Genomic DNA, 13,045 nt, shown 5'->3' with positions numbered 1-13,045 from the left:
ACCGAGAGATGTCCGGCCATCAAGAATGCTGACATTACTCACGGTTAAACATTCACCTGGCGATCAAACAATGTAACTCAAACATCGTCAATGCCGGCTTTATCATAGGTAATTTGAAACCGCAGCTATATATACAGTGTAATCACTGCTGCTGAATCATTCGCTTATAGAACGATACTTGATATACAGAATCTTCTCCATATTTCGCCAAATATCTCGATGGTGAAAGAACGTGAAGGAGAAATAGATCTGTCTTTGAAAATAGATTTTTCTAGATTTTATAGTTTAACTGTTTTAAGATTACTTTGCACACTGCAGGCCAAGTTCTTCAGAGTGGAAAAATATTTATAGTCGAAACTATAAATATTCGACGTCATTTAATTTTATTATAGTTTCCATCTTTAGTCCGAAATGACTTATTTGCACTGTCTCTGGTTCGTGTACGAACCGATTAGGGAAGTATGATAATTCTAATTTATCTTCTCGATATACGGGAGGATTCATCATCGTCGCAGGATTGATATGCGAGCGTATAAATACTAAATACACGATCGAGCTGACATTGATCGTATCTATAGATAGTCTAACGGAAACGTTCAAGAATATCATATCCGGGAACTCGATAAAATATATACGATTCGATGTAATCTCTGCGGTAGTGTAGCCTAGCTTGATTCTATTTCACATTTCGGTCTATCGGCCACGTGCAGTTAAATAAACCGAGCCTGTTTGTGGAGAAACGACGCGCACTGAATTACTGTTTCATTAACCCGTCGTATCGATGATATTTGATCAACGGAGATGATTGAAAAATATGCCTAGATTGCGCACTAGGTATATTTTATTTATTGTTTTATAATATTTTCACAAAATATTATGTTGTTTAAAAAATCATTTTGTTTGATGATAATATTATGGACACACTATTCCAAATTATTATATATATATCTATGTATACGCCAAATATATAAAATATGAATCAAAATAATTAATAACGATTAAATAACGTATTATTTGAATACTCATTTCTTAAGCAAATAACAAAGACAGTAGTGATATTTAATTAAATTTCAAGTGTTATTTTATTTGCATAAAGGTAAGTAAAAAAATAATAAAGAGATTCTTTGAAACTTTTAATGAATAAAAAGAACTACTGAGAGATACAAATATCTTCCATAGGGGCACGCTACTTGTCGACCATATTTGTGGCGCCAACTGTGGAGATATAGACACAACTTCACCTCCCTTGATCTACCGGATAAGGGATGAATATAGGAACGGAAGGCAATTAATTTTCAAAATTGACAATTCAGTCAATATCTTTCACAATAACCGCACTTGTGTTTAATGAACAAGAAGTTAAATGTAATTATGATTCTCATGTAATTTCTGAAAAAAATTAATATTATACAAAATGGCTGCAAGAATTGCCCAATTGCCGGAAGCACCAATAGCAGCTAACAACAGCATCGATGTTGTTAGCCTGCAAATTTCTCTTCCTCAAATGCTCGATCTTGCTCTCGGAGCACCGGAGGTAAAACAATAGCAATTATCCATCATTTACATTATAGATAAAGCGATTAATAAAGTTATTGATTTCAGGTTGGCGCGGTTAATTTTAATATTCTTCATAGTTTCCTCCATATCTTGTTGCATCAAATAAATTTGCAGGCTACCAAAGTTGAATTCCGTGGTGAAAACGCGGATCGCATTAAAGTAAGAAAAATAATATCCCGAGTAATTGGAAAAAAAGGAAAGTAGCAATTCTTTTTCTTATGTTCGCGTGAGAGCTATTGCAGAGGATGGTAACATCCTTGAAGCCCAGCCCTGCTCCTCAGCTTCACGAGTATGATATTACCGATGCTATCGGCGAAGTGCAACGAATTCGAAGAGACGATGGCGCAGACGCCGATGTACTTACAGACGGTACAAACTCGTGATTTTTGTTGTTTATTTTTAGATATATTTAATATTTTCAGTTATATTTTTAATTAATTATAAATTATGCTATATAACAAAGTAGATTTAACTTGATTCAGATATTCAACCGCCTGCAGAGGAAATTTTGAAAGTGACGAATGATGTGAGGCCACAAATAGATCTTGAGAAAGTCCCCGAAGCTCCGACGGTCGTAACTGTCGTAAATGGCTCTCCTCCTACAGCATTGGCGTTCGAAGAGCTTAAACAATCTGTGCGTAGGACAAATTATTTTTAGAATTAACATTATGTACGATGACAATGTAATTTATTCAGTAATAATTTAATGAACAGGTGAAACAGCTGCAGCAACGGTATCAAGCTTTGGAGGACATGTCTACGTCTCCAGAAGTAGTCGAACGTTTAAAGGACAAAATCACAGATCCCGCCGCGGATGTGTGGCAATTTATTAACATTAATAAGAGATTGGACGCTAACGAACAAGGTATCGATAAGGTATACTGCTTACTAATCTCGTAAACTTTTCGCGGATGATATTTACACTCCGTACCGTTAATAGTTTGATAAAAGAAAATAATGAAAGTTAAGATTTCTTAAAACGTTAAAATATTAAACTTAATTTTATTAACTTATTAAATTATTGGTACAGCTCACGGCAATGGTACAAGATGTAATCAAAGGCGATACTGTCATAGCAGACACATCTTTGATTAACGCGAGATTGGATGAACTCGAAGATAAAGTCTCCAAGATGGAGCAATGGCTTATCAATCTGCAAACAATTACTGACATGTTAACCGAAGGTATACCCGTGCCAACTACTGGTATTGATGTAGCAGCAGTAGAAGAAAAAGAAGAAATAGAAGCAGCAAAAATCATAACAACTAACGATGTGATAGTACCACACCGTGAAAAAGAAGAAAATGAAGTCTCTAAAGTGGCAGTTGATAAAATACGCAAAACAACACCTGAAAAGCTCGCTCCTCTAGTAGCACCTCTGAGTAACAAGCTTAATGATTTAATTAATATAAAAATTAGTCCAATGTTGAAGATGTTGTTACTTGAATCGTTTATAAATATGTAATGTGGTAGTTGTTGTTTTAATTTGAAAATATATTGAAAATTACTAATATAAATATATATTAAAAAATATATTTAGATGGTGCTGTTATAGCAAAAATACGTCAAGATGTTACTACATTAAAAACGGATGTAACTCGTATACAACAAGACTTGCAAGATCTTGACAAAAGAGTTGCACGTACGTTGAGAATTTTTATATTCATTTTTATTATATTTTATTACGCATATATTATCTTTGAACATAGATAGAGAAATACCAACAACGACTGTCGATGTGTCATTGGTGGAAGAAAAACCTGTTGTTAGGGAACCGATTAAAGATGAAGAAAAAATAGTTGAAGTGAGTGATGTCGTAAACTTGGAACAATGCCTGGAAGCTATAAAAAGTGTAGAAACAACACATGACAAAGCTTTGATTGATGTTACCCAACGCGTAGTTGTATTGGAGACGGAAGTTGGAAATTTGTTAGAAAAAGTGGATAGTATGCAAGAAGTCGAGAAGACAGATGAAGTCAGCATTAACAAACTCGTTGCAAAAGTGCAAGAAATTGAAACGGATATGGAGAAAATTGGACAAGCGATGGACAGATTGCTCGATGACAAGGAAAAACAAGAAACGCACATTAGCGTACGAGCTTTAGATAATAAAATAAGACTAATTAAAGCATTGTTAATCTTTTAAATAGTATTTAAGTCTAGATTATGTAAGAGCAGCTACTTCGTGTTTAATATAATATAATTTATTTGAATTATCGTATTGATCATAATTGATAATAACACTGACAGACACTACTGGAACAAATAGAACTTTTAAAAACTGTCAAAGCAAACAAAGAGGATCTTGAAGATGCTTTGGCCGACAAAGCCGATGCTCAAACTGTGAACAGAAAGGTATAAAGCATTACCAAATTCGCTGACACACTCATTATTGATGCAGATTAAAGTACTATAAAAATTACTGTAGGTATCACATGATCAATTTGATGCTGCCTGCGATGATCTCGCTCGTGGTCTCGAGGAAGCAATCGACAAATTGACGAAGCAAGAATCGATTTGGCAACAAGCGCTTGATGAGGTGCAGAATGAAATCGCCGCGAAGATGGATAAAGTCGAAATGATGCCACTGAAGGATTTCGTGAACAATAAATTAAAATCGCTTCAAGAAAAGTTAAAGATTATGATTGAAGCGAGACGGGAGATCGAGGCTGCAGGAACGAAAAAGCTGCTTAGGTAAACATTTTAGGGGGGCTCGCAAATAAGACTTCAACACGAGACTGTCGACTCCCATCTCTTTTATTTAGAGACGTTCAATGTATATCGTGCGACAAGGATGTTGTAATGAAGACAGACGAGCTCGGTAGGTTTCGCGCTGAACCGTTACCATGCACTACCAGCATGAAACCTTATCTAACGTACGAGTTGGACAAAGTCAGAAAACAACAGAGAAGATTGCCTCACAGCAGAAATATGATCCAATTTGAAGCAGTGATGCAAGAGGAGACCAAAAAGATGAAAACGAAGGAAGAGATGCTCGCGAGGACTCCTAGGTAACTGATATCGTTTCGTCCGACCACAGAATCTCGAGAAAATATTACATCTCAAAAAATAAATATGTTATAAGCTGATATTGATAAAAATATTAATAATAATATTTAATATTTAAATGTCAATATTTGAAATAATATTGAAATATGTTCTTTTTATAGCAAAAAATTCTCTTGCTTTTTCTCAATATTACAACTGTAAAGTTAATAGCTACCAGAGTTTTTAAATAGCTTAATGATAAACGTTATTTCCTTAAGTTTAATAAGTTTGATGCACTAGAGATCATCTCTGCAATCGTTACTGCGGCGGGAGTCATACGATTACGACTCCTCAGCAAAGGGTCATGCGAACGGGACATTTCCTTACTCAATGGGGACCGGAAGCGATACAATTAACGGACGGGGTGGTAAGAGGGAAAGACGGTAAAATGTATCGCAGTCGGCGCATGCCGGGTAAGGACGTCTGCGGGCTAGATTGTTGGGAAAGCCAGATTAGCGAGGAAACTGGACCCTCGGTGAATATCAAGATGATCTAGCTGTCATAATTAATTCACATACTCATTTCGCGAAATTTACCATTCCACTTTCACAATTCTCTCAGGAATGTGCTTCGACTGCGCCTCGTAAATCTCTGACATCCCGACGAAATAGCGCTGGAAACCGTGAGTGAATAATACAACACTTTGCATTCAGCGAGTTTACCGTATTTGACAGAAAGTTACCATATGTATAATTAAATATTTTTATGTAATTATTATAATTGTTATATTGTTGTGTTACGCGATCTGCGTACATCTATCGTATTCTCTTATCGCGAATTACAGAAAAGCGAAACTCAAGGAAACAATCGAAAGAACCGAAAGTATCGGAACCGGAAGAGAAATTGGTATATTACATGTGTTAATGAAACTTAAATAACGTTTAAGATATTTAAATTTAATTGCTCTTTATGCAGTTTTATTTAAATAAATTACAATGTTTGATTCGGCACAGACAGAAACGCACCAAGTGACATCTCCACAAGAAAATGGTGACCGTCCGCCACTTGTTCCAGCTGGACTTCAGAGTGAGATTACCTTACACAAAACTGACGAAGAGATATATAGAAATAGAATAAATTAAATAATTTGAAAATATACAAAGCACAGAGAAAATTTATATAACTGATATAATTCAATTGATATCAATGCTTTTATAGTTTTTTTTCGAAACGATACGCATTGTACAATCTTATAAAAATGTTTACACAAAATTTTCTATTCTCATGTGTAAAAGACTTTCTTGGGTTATCTAAAATTGAAAAGACGGTAAAACTGCGACTGTCGTGACTAAACTGGAGTTATTAACTATTTTATTATTAAGAGAAATTTCCAGAGTACACAAGATTATGTAGTGAAGTCGATTTGGAACATCGGTGGTTTGCTTACTAAAACAAAAATATTGGATCGCACTTCACGTTTACGGCCGTACAAGACCGCGTCAGAATATTGCACATTGCCGTCCGAGACATCCCTTTTTACGTAAAGGGCGTGCATAGCGCTTAAGATATTTATTGGACTCACCCCGCTTTCGCTAGACCTTAATTTATGTATATCCTACAAACGAGAACTATGCGCGCTAGTATAATCATTTATAATAATATATATTTATGTATATATTACGTAATCTAAATCCTACTTCATACAAATTTCAAGGTACAGGAAGTATCTACAAGTTAGTCTACCATATAATTTACGGTACTGCCTTTCGACAAATAATATTACTCTACGTGTACGAAGTCTAGAATTACTATAGGTATACAGCTCTATGATCTCGCAATTAAATTAATGGCGCACAGAAACTTCATCCTTATCATCATACTCAACGATACAATGCAATAAATATAATAGGAGAAATAAATATATGTATATAGATTATAGTTTCAATGATCGGGCTATAGAGACAATATAATGTCTTAAACATTAACATATATGGATATGCATTATCGATTACAGTTAATAATACTGGCAGCTTACAGTACGACGCATGAATTACACTCAACCTAATTAGACGCGAAAGTAGAGAGTGCCTCGCTCATAATTCAAGTATTCCTGCGAGTGCGAAATTTAAATATTTTTAATTAGAAAACTAATGCTTTGCTTTTTCGTGTATACCGATTAAACGGTTAAACGATCAAACGAGGCTTTCGGCTATGACAATTTTTACAACACGGTGCTGGCACTCGCTACTTCTCGCCGTAGATTCCCTATGTCACTACTTAATAGCAAAATTTTTCTTGCTTGCTCGGCCAACGAAAATTCGCTCACAACCTCTGCGAATCGAATTTCTAACTCGAAAAATTATTGTAACACCACGGACGTCTCGTCATCGCGTCTGAGTGACGCGTCGTTGCTGATTCTACGTAATAATAATAGCAAGTTTAATTTATTTTATTATCATTATCGCGTGCAATCGCGCGAGAACGCCGACGCGCACGCGGACAAAAGGAATTAAGTAACAGATCACAGGTGAAACTAGGCTATCTCTGTAACAAATTAATATCACATGAAAAAATATGTATCGGTTGCATCCTATCGCAAAAATCTCCTCCGCGAGTGACTCCGTCTAGTTTCTCGGACGGATGACTCGGATAACGAGCCATCGATGGTTCAGACTGTCGATCACTATCGTTTTTTTCCACTTTCCTCGCGTTTATTCCGACCGTTTCTTGTCGGTCGCGTTGTTTTGCAAAAACATTCATTATTATTTTTTTCGACTCGCAATTTTTATTATTTCACGAAGTTACGCGGAACCTTCTGACTGTCGTACGCTCGCTTATCGTTCTAAGCCTATTTAATCACTTATCAACGACGAGACGGACAACTGAACCTTTACTAAATGATTACGATTAGAAGTAAAGTTTGGCATTTTACTCGCGCTCGCTGCGCGTATCCGCTTCTTAGTTCTGCTCTATCCCTCGACTGGATATTAGGATTAGTTTTACTTTGGCTTTCAGCTCACGCCACGTCGGGCTGCTTCCACGCGGCACTCTGTGTGAATTTAAATACGCGCACCTTTCCTTCTTACTTAAATTATACCATTTCGTAAAACAGCGTTTCTGATCCCATTTAAAGATTTCTTTCGTAGAATTCGCATATGAACCGCGGATTCAAGGAACAACCGGGAAAAACATCCTCGAGAATCCTACGCGTATCCTACTAGAATCGTCAATCCCGAATTCATTATTCTTTGAGAGTTATTGATGGTCATCACTGCATCGAATTCATATCCGTTTCAAGTAATTTCGTTCTCTAACTCTCATTACTGTAATTTCTGGTACCGCTTCTATATCGTGCCGCGATGTATGCGTTTGCCTATGAGGTAGGTTTGCGCGATGTTTTGAGGAAGACGAAGCATTTGGACACCGATCTTTACGCTTTCGAGTCCGAGAGGAAAAGAAAGAGGGATGGGATAGGCACTCGCCGTCCCTACCAATTTTTAATTTTATTGTGCAATAAAAACTTGGACTCTCGGCTATAGACATGCGAAAATAAAGTGTTGTCAAAAAGACGACGTTCATGAGCAGGTATCCCCACTTGGAGCGACCTGAGATTCTTCACACATATAGCTTAAAAACTGGCATCTCGCAAGGAATTGCACAGACCCGGACGTTTTCATCTAATCGATCGCACTGTGTATCGTTGAGCAGCTTCGCTCAGTCACCGTTTATATTTTTGTACTGTACTCGTACTCCCCCTAATATTTCACGGCGAAGCGGTATTTCCCCGTCAATGCCATTATTGTCCATTATCTCTGGCGCTCTTCGTGCGGAACGGTTCATCCAACCAGAATGCGAATTGATACGGAGGATCCTCGCGGAAGTCAACCGCGTCTCACGGACGTTCGGAAGACTCCCTCGTTCGAGAATAATACTTTCTACATCTCGTTCGCGGGTATCAAACTTATCGTTCATTGCAATCGCGCGCGCTTCGGCATTCGTCGGGGGAAAAGAAACCGGATTATCAAAAGAGCTATTCAGCGCCTTAAATGGCGCTACGATAGATGCGCTACAAAAGCTGAACTATGACCGGATGCAGGAGACACATGTGCTCGGCACCGCGTATCGGAAGACGATTCACGCTGAAATGACGGACCATTTCCGGTATGTTCTCGAACGGTTTGCTAAACTGCCCCAGAATGTAAGCATTCAGCTCTTCGTTCTTCTGGATGCGCATATGCATGAAGCCGCGGGCGCTCCTGAAACAATTACAACGACACAATTAGATGACCCGCACTCGAGAGAATCCATAATGTTCAATGAATATTAGGTCAATCGTAAATTATCGGATGTGTGAAAATGTTCACTTATGTGCCACTTACTTTAGAGATAGAGAATAATCTTGTTTGGTCGACTCGCTGTTCCTCACCAGATAACTTCCTTCTTGGTGAACTCGCAGAAGGCCCTCCGCCTCGATGCGTGTGATAGAACCGTGATACCATCTAAATAAAAAAATTTCTCTTTAAAACTCACCTGCCTTTTAATCCACAAAATTCTAACAAACGAAAACATTCCGCGGAATGTATTTTTCGAAAATTTAAAAATGAACAAGTATGAGCGCGTGAATGAGAATAAGAACGCATAATTTTGAAAATGTTAACAAGCTCATTAGCGATATTCGAGTCATGTAAAACCTGTACATTAGCGGTAACGCTACGGCCTCGAAAACTCGCGCAAAAATAGAGTTATTTTGAAGTAGCACAATGAAAGGCGACAAAACACTCACCCTTGTCTCTCCAACGGAAGCTCCACGTCAACCAGATCGGCCGATATTCGTGCGGTGCTGATTTCCAGCGGTAAGCCGAGGCTCAGGCCACCGGGTTTCTTCGGCACCAATTGACCACTCAGATTCCCACTGCTCGTTCCCGCCGTGTTACTACCGGCATCTAGATTTAGAGTCATCTTCGGGCGCGCCAGACCGCCGCCTGAAATGAGTCACCCGACAGTTAGACGCATCGTGGAACTCCCGCCAGTAAACACCGATGATATACCGACTATACGGAGTTGTCTCGGCGATCTATCGTCGCAGGCTTTACGATCCCTTAATAATTGCTACAAATCAGAACTTGGATATACGTCGAAATCTATCCCAATAACGAGCGGATTAAGCTGATGCGTCATTCATGAAAAATTGTTACGGGCTTATTGATATTATTTTGCCACTGTCTTCAGTGATAAATTAATATTGATAATCCGGTAACAATTTTTTTGTGGATGACATCCTTTGCTAATGATTGAGATTAGATTAGGATCTAATAAACTGATATTTAACATCAATAGCATCAAATAATTATTATGAATGATGATAAACGACAATATATTATAAAAATAACTGGCAAACTGTTGTGTAATAATAATATTAAAATTAAGTGAAACAGTAGCATGATTTGCGTATTTGTATGATTTGACAAACGTAAGACATAAAATTGCTTTCTAAAAAATCTTTCATAAAAGTGACAGGGCACTACCACGAAGCGTTTGTTCGTGCCCAATTTTTTAGTTGCATGATTTTTTTGCTTTGATAATATCAGGGTTGAGGGTTCGTCGCGGACGATAATGATCGACGAAGGACACTCCGTATCAAGGAAACGCCCCTGAATATAGTAGGACGCTAATTTCATTTGTTGGCGCAATCTCTTAGCGGTTGACTTCTCGGACGCGGTACATGACGCAGGTAAAACAAAATTGCTCTGACAGGTGTAACGTCGAGTTAGCCTCTTTTGCGGCTTAATGTGCCCGAAGGGCACGCCAAAGTGCTTTCGTCTACACGCAAACACATGCAGATATTTACGATGTCTCGGGAAAAGAAACAAATAGATTACCAACGAAGTATCTGCAGTTACGGAATTATCAGGTGTGAAAGAATTTTAGCAAATTGAGCTTTGAGGGAAGAAATCATTATATAATTAATTTTAAAAGATTATACCTTCGGAAAAATTTAAATCTCAATACAATAACATGTACCATAAAAAGCTGTTGTAACAATAAGTAATTATATTTGACAAACTTTTCGCTGAGAAAAAGCCGTTTTTAAATTTGTCATATAATTTGTGGAAACGACCAGTTCTGGAACATCCTCTACACGCACATCAAATTACGGTGAGAGAAGGACCCGAAAGCCGGTGGGTATTTCTCACGCGCCATTTCTATTCAATTCCTCTTTGTGAAACACACGTTTCGGGAATGGTTAAACATTAACGGCGCCGAACGGCTAGCGTTACTCGACGAGATTGCGTGCGTCTGTATTATTAAATTCAATCTGGCGATCGGCCCGGCAGATTTATCCGCTTGATTTTCCTTTTCCTTTTCCCCGGGACACGAGACGGTGTAAACGGTTTTTCTCTGTCCTTGTCTTTGCTGGAATCTTGCTCCCGCGACCAAGCTCGTCTTTTGTACAGCGCCCACCCCACGAGTAATTTCTCGTCCTGACACTCGTATCCTTATTCCCTGCCTCTTCCTTCTCAGACTGTTTTAATATCCGTCTCTGACGGAGATACGTCTCAATCAATTTCTTCGCGGGCTTTCCGACCGCCGCATGCTCCCGCGGGAAATGGGGGAAAGCCGTCGAGATGTTCGGTACCGGATCGTACACAGGAACGTCAAGGATACGAGTAAGCTCCTCCGCCTGTGATCATCATATACGAATTCGTAGCGCGTTTGCCTTAAGACCCCCCGAAGTTTCGTTGAATGATGTTTCGAAGTGCGGGAAGAAAAGGGAACGGTGATTGCGCGCGTCGTTAGAAAGTTAGAGAAGAGAAATAGCTGGGAAGGGCAAAAAATATTCCTTCGACGGGAGACACGCGAGAGGCGTCGCCGCAGACGCGTCTCCGGGGAAATTCCTGGTCACGAATGAGGCTCCGAGCAGGGACGGCGTATGCAGGCGGGAAATCTCGCAGCCGTTCGCTGTCGCGAGGGTACACACCGTATCGTCGGCGAACGGAAATTTTAATTCCCCGCAAAAAAATCAAGACGTATTGCGTATCGCCGGACGTCGGCAGCGGGACGCTCCTCGGAGTGACGCCGAGCCAAGAAGCCGAGCAACCCCCGCGCCCAGCGATTCGTATTTATTGCCGAGCGAAGGAGATCGAGGGTGAAACCCGCCGCAGAGATTTACGACGCTGGCGAATTTACGGCCTCGGGGAGCCGGCATGTCAAACGCGCTCGAAAAAGGAGTCAATGGCGATTCCATTGAGTGGCAAGACGCTATTAAATGGAAGATGACATCTTATGACGGCACAGTCGCTGCTCGGCACGTAGGCAACTGTAAAGTCTGTCGTTTTACGAGGAAAAAGTTTGCGAACGGTAAACGCGTGGAAAGAAACATACGTATCGCTTGAAGCGAAATGTTTCGATAAATATTCAACGGAATTGCTGAACCGATCATATTTGTGTTACGGTTATCATTTCACTCGACAGATATAAAAATATTCGCGTTGAAACTCTGGTTTCGAAAACTCTCACACATAAAATAAAAATAAATGGAGAAGAAAGCCGCCAGTCTCTCACGATGAGTTTGCGATCTTGACGGCTCGCCACGAACGCGTCTTTAGGTTGTATGGCAATCGTTACGAGGTTCTACTCTCCCCCGAAGAAATTTTGCAATAGCGCCGAAATTCCCGAACAACAGATGCGAGATGCCGTTATGCTGGATAGGCCTTCGAGATCTCTCCGCCAACAGATGTTGCAGTTACACGCCCTTGAGCTCTTCTATCCCTCCGTCGACGGGCCCTTATCGACGCGGTGGCAAACACTTCGAACCTGCTCAGAATAGTTGATACGTCCGCGATCCTCATGAAATATGAAGTACGATAAGCGCACGTCAGACGATTCCATCGTACGATTCGAATGGTATTCGTACAATTTGTACAAGGATCACCGATACCTCGGTCCACGCTACTGACTGTGATCACATTTCTTATTTACGAAATAACTCACTCTGGGACTCTCTTTCATTTTTTATTTATTAATTCCAGAAAACTCAAGTTGTTAATCAAACTTGCTAACAGTGGTCATACGTTTCTGATATCAGAAACTTGTTCATAAAGTATTTAATATTAAATGTTAAAAAAAATTACATATGCATATTCCTAGTAAAAGGTTTGTAAATAAGTAATAATCTATTTGCTTTAATTATTATATATTATTGCTAACATATATATATATATATATATATATATATATATATAATATTTTACTTTAAATGAACGAAGTTTCGACCATCAAGAACGTAGTCTTGCGCATATCATAATGAAATGTCAACTCTTTGAAATAGGAAAATCAGAAATGATTAAGATCTTTAAGACTGGTAGATAATGACATGGTTAGTTATTGGGAAGTCCTAGCTTTGACATCTGATCGCGTCTTTGCTCTCGTCTGCCGGCAGAGGCATATAACGACCCTAAAGATTTTACGGATGTTGCTGTCGTCATCTTAAAGAGAAACT

The 13,045-nt window shown here is 39.0% G+C and overlaps 3 protein-coding genes across 5 annotated transcripts in view; 2 read left to right on the top strand and 1 right to left on the bottom strand.

Moving 5' to 3' along the window:
* The window catches only part of LOC143894009 (chymotrypsin-2-like), a 144,330-nt gene that overhangs the window by 29,682 nt on the left and 101,603 nt on the right, over positions 1 to 13,045 (top strand). The window lies entirely within an intron of this gene.
* On the top strand, positions 1,415 to 5,824 carry LOC143894096 (uncharacterized). Its single transcript, XM_077400171.1, has 13 exons — positions 1,415 to 1,534; positions 1,603 to 1,716; positions 1,800 to 1,926; positions 2,040 to 2,191; positions 2,272 to 2,433; positions 2,588 to 2,939; positions 3,098 to 3,203; positions 3,271 to 3,649; positions 3,808 to 3,912; positions 3,986 to 4,251; positions 4,323 to 4,568; positions 4,846 to 5,080; positions 5,167 to 5,824. The coding sequence occupies exons 1-13, from the start codon at positions 1,415 to 1,417 to the stop codon at positions 5,233 to 5,235; spliced, it is 2,433 nt and encodes an 810-aa protein (XP_077256297.1). The 3' UTR covers positions 5,236 to 5,824.
* Hwt (SH2 domain-containing adapter heavyweight) overlaps positions 5,509 to 13,045 on the bottom strand; it is a 209,156-nt gene continuing 201,619 nt past the window's right edge. For 2 of the 3 annotated variants that reach the window (XM_077399958.1, XM_077399957.1), the window contains 3 exons: positions 9,329 to 9,527; positions 8,925 to 9,044; positions 5,900 to 8,801 (listed from right to left, as the gene is read on the bottom strand). In XM_077399958.1, the coding sequence (XP_077256084.1) occupies positions 8,612 to 8,801; positions 8,925 to 9,044; positions 9,329 to 9,527 (509 nt within the window). In that variant the 3' untranslated portion in view covers positions 5,900 to 8,611. Of the gene's footprint in view, positions 8,802 to 8,924; positions 9,045 to 9,328; positions 9,528 to 13,045 lie in introns of all 3 variants that reach the window. The other variant, XM_077399959.1, reaches the window with a different exon arrangement.

Source organism: Temnothorax americanus, unplaced genomic scaffold (genome assembly GCF_048541705.1).
Source record: "Temnothorax americanus isolate GAGA-0224 unplaced genomic scaffold, ASM4854170v1 Scaffold13, whole genome shotgun sequence".
Lineage (NCBI taxonomy): Eukaryota > Metazoa > Arthropoda > Insecta > Hymenoptera > Formicidae > Temnothorax > Temnothorax americanus.
Note: the sequence above shows the minus strand (reverse complement) of the source record. Positions and strands in the feature narration are given on the sequence as shown.